The 3,725-nt window shown below is 56.5% G+C and overlaps 2 protein-coding genes across 2 annotated transcripts in view; both read right to left on the reverse strand.

Annotated features, from left to right (window-relative positions):
• Window positions 1-319, reverse strand: part of Ilkap (ILK associated serine/threonine phosphatase) — a 28,940-nt gene extending 28,621 nt beyond the window's left edge. Inside the window, exon 1 of the mRNA XM_033763995.1 lies at window positions 214-319. Within this exon, the coding sequence (XP_033619886.1) occupies window positions 214-319 (106 nt within the window). The remainder of the gene's footprint in view (window positions 1-213) is intronic.
• Window positions 320-2,832: 2,513 nt separating this feature from the next.
• On the reverse strand, window positions 2,833-3,719 carry Hes6 (hes family bHLH transcription factor 6). Its single transcript, XM_010626165.2, has one exon. It carries the CDS (start codon window positions 3,626-3,628, stop codon window positions 3,296-3,298), a length of 333 nt encoding a protein of 110 aa, XP_010624467.2. The 5' UTR covers window positions 3,629-3,719; the 3' UTR covers window positions 2,833-3,295.
• Between the last annotated feature and the right edge of the window lie 6 nt (window positions 3,720-3,725).

Raw genomic sequence — 3,725 nt, forward strand, 5'->3', positions numbered from 1 at the left:
CTGGCCGCAGAGGGCTCTGGGAGCGGGCCGGAACTGCATCTCCCAGGAGGCCCCGCGGGTGCCTCAGGTCGGCTGAGACTGGATAGGGCGTGGCCAAGGCCTAGGCTCCGCCGAGCAGTTCCGAGCGCTTCCGAGCATCCCGGAAGCGGGGTGCTGCGGAATTCCGCCTTTCAACAGCTGTGAAGCTCAGGCTCCCTCATTCCCAAATCCCACTCTGGGGAGTGCCGAAGGGCTCAATTTTGGGGTACGGGGCGTTGAGCCAAACAGCTCGGTCCCGGCTCTCGGGTCCCTTGCGAAAGCCTGAGGCAGAACAGGGCATGCGCGCGGTCAGAGGCCGCCAAGGCGCCCAGGTTAGAACCAGACTGCCCTCGACTCTCGATGGCAGCGAAGACTGGTGACCTAGAGGTCATGGGCTGGGTGCTAAGAGAAAGAAACTGAGTGCGACCTCAAGACTTTGCGAGGAGTGCCGACATCTGGGAAAGCCGCAGTGCCTTTGGGGGCGAGGATCAATGGTGTCCTTGGTAAGTTTGAGGGGACACTGAGAGGGCAGGAGAATGTGGGGAGCCAGCAGGCTGGAGAGGGATGAACCAGGTGAAGAGGTGAGTACAGGAGGCACAGGCGGGGCCGACATGCCCACTTTTAGGAGTGAACAAACAGAGGTCCACGGGGAGGCTGCAATGGACCGTGGTCAGTACAGCCCTCTGGGGGCTGAAGGAAGTTCCCAGAAGGAGGGATGAGAACCCAGGAGAGGCTGAGCTGGAACTGGAACACGACAGCTGGATTGGGAAAGATGGACGTGGCCTTGGCTTTCAGTCCCTGATTGGGGAAAAGAGGTGTGGAGGTGGACGGCAATGCGCTGGAAGAATTCTGCTTGCAGAGAAAGGGGGAGAGGTAGACAGAAAGCAGAGTGCCTGGTCCAGGCTGCCCGGTGGGTGTGGTAGGCAGAATAGTGCTGCCTCCCCAGGTCCACCTCCTAATCTCCGGAACTACTGAATATGTCGCTTTACATGGCAAGATGCACTGTGCAAATGTGACTGAGGATTAAGCTACAGACCTTGAAATTAGGGATTATCCTGGGTTATCCAGGTGGAATCACGGGCCCCTGAAAGTAGAAGTAAAAAGGAGACAGGAGTGAGGATTAGATGTGACAACCAGATGGACATGGGGCGGGCTTTGAAGGTTGAGAAAGGGGCCATCAGCCCGGGATGGTGGGTGACCTCTGAAGGAAGAAGAGGTAAGGAAATGGGTTACCCTCAGCTTCTAGAAAGGGACAGCACTGCCTGGTAACATTGATTAGATCCTAGTGGCTCCCGTGTGGGATTTCTATGGAACTGGCTAATAATAAAAGTGTTTTAAGCCACCACACTTGTGATCTTTTACTGGGACAACCACAGAAAACTGATAGAGGGTCACGTAAGTGGAGTGAGTAGGCCATCACTGCCTAGCAGGACACCCACAAGGGAGCATTGGGAGGAGTGTGAAATAACTGGCAGAGTGGGAAACTGGTGGTGCCAGGCTGTGCCACGGGCGAAAGTAGCACCGTGGCAGCTATCCCCATCCCACTGTGGACTTCGCTGATGGAGGGCGGAGAATCCCAAAGACACTCACTAGTGTGGGGGGGTTGTGTTTAGTTGAACACACCTCTGACACATCAGTGATTCAGTGATGCCCCTGAAGATTAGAGGCTGCTACCAGGTTAGAGGGGCACAGGGCCTGGGTTCTGGGTCTAAGGCTTCTCGCCATGGCAGGTCCTAGTCCCATCAGCACTTTCCCCCAGGTCAGCCTCCTGCCCCTTCATCCAGGAAAATGCTACCCAGATGGCACAGGAGCTCAGGGTGGCGGCCTCCAGGTGTGAGAGCCACAGGAGCCAGAGGCCTCACAGAAGGACCCATTACCCATCTGTGTCCCTATAGCCACTGCTTCATTCTGTTGGGGGGTGATGAAAGAACCCTAGAAACAACATTCCGATCCCTCTGTTCCTCTCGTGGATCCTCCCCCCACTCCTGCAACTCAGCCTGTTGCCAAAATTAACAGCAGCTGAGGTCTACAACAGACTGGCAGAGAAGCCAGGGTGAAGCCCCAGATCTTAAATACCTCTGGTGGGAGCATTCATAAAGGAGAAGCTGAGAAAGGTGCTCTTGAAACAGGCACACGGTCCAGGAGAAGACCTGGGCATTGGTCCTCCATCCTCACATCTGGGCCCTGCCTAGGCAGTGTCATCCCAGAGCGAGAATAAGCTGCTTTGGGGTCCTGGAGCAGGGGGGATGGGCTCACCTTGGCAGCGACTGCTGCTAGCTGCCCCTCACTCTGACCCTGAGGGTTCTGACCTCCTGAGTCCAGTTGACCTCAGGTTTGAGCTACCTGGAACCATGGCACTGTCACTTCAAGCCATAGTCTATGTGGGTGTCCTGGTCCCTGAAGTCACTGGCACCAAGGGAAGGCTCCCTGAGTCAAGAAAAGTGACAGCCTAACCCAAGTAGACTGATGTGTTTCTTGATTCTAAACGAGGTCTTTGAAAAACACTTCTGAGCCAGGGCCAGCAGGTAGGCATTAATGCCATTATTCCCTGGAAGCTGGTGAGCAAGAGAATAGAGGGATGGGCCACTTCCTTATCGCTGTTATCCTGTAGGAAACCTCAGGCCAATGGACTCACACAATTCCAGGGAGAGGAGGCCAGGCCTGAGAACCTGCCCAGCAATTGGCAGGCTCCATCACCAGTCCGGTGATGGTGATGAATCGTGAGGATTTAAAAAACACCCATTAGCATCACATGGGGGTGAGAGTTCAGTTTATAGCATGCACACCTGGAAACATTAATGACCACACCAGAGATACCGCAAAGATAACTAATCCTTAATCTTTAATTCAATTGGAACACTCTATGGCAACCAAGTACACAAACAAGTGCGCTACAAACCAGCCTGTACAGAGCTGCTCTGAGTGCTGCTTCAAGATGTGCCTGCCTCCCCTGGTCTCCTGCCTGAAGTGGCAAATTTAAGCTGCTGTTGAGGCCAGGACTGTCAGGGCCTGAGTGTCCCTGCCCAGGACACGCACTCATGCCCAGTTCTCAGGAAAGAACACCTCTCCTGTCACCTCTGCCAGAGCCACAGAGTATCTGGGAAGGCTGGGACGGGTAAATGGCAGCTCTAACCAATTCCTCCTGGGCTGGCAGCCCCTTCACCTACCCAGCCCACAGCTGTAGGGTCTATTAAAGTGCTTCCCTCAGGAAACAGGTCTAGGGGCCTCAAGGCTGGGCATCAAGGGCTTCCCTCAAGCCGCCCACCAGAGGCCTTAGTCACCAGGGTCTCCAGATACCCTGGGATATCTGGGCCGTCGTCGGGCTGCTCAGGGCTGCGGGCACCAAGTCCTGCCCCTCAGCAGGCGCTGCACTCAGCTCGGCCTCAGGGACCACCTCTGGGTCGGAGCACAGGTCATCCACAGGAGCAGAGGGGCTGGGCAGCGGGGAGCACCGGGCTCCAGTTGGCCTGGCCAGGGCATTCCCCAGCAGATCGCGGAAGCTGCTTCCCTCACGCAGCGGCATGGATTCCAGCAGGTGGTTCAGGAGCTCGGCTGCGACTGTGGCGTCGATGGCCTGGCACGTGGACACGAACGTGTGCACCTCATGCATGCACTGGATGTAGCCGGCGGCGAAGCGCTCGCTCGCTTCCGCCTGAAGCTGCTCACGCTCTGCGCCACGAACGGGAGGGTGACAGCGCGGTGAGAGG

This window comes from Fukomys damarensis, unplaced genomic scaffold, assembly GCF_012274545.1.
Source record: "Fukomys damarensis isolate Sample0158 unplaced genomic scaffold, DMR_v1.0_HiC HiC_scaffold_16, whole genome shotgun sequence".
Taxonomy (NCBI): domain Eukaryota; kingdom Metazoa; phylum Chordata; class Mammalia; order Rodentia; family Bathyergidae; genus Fukomys; species Fukomys damarensis.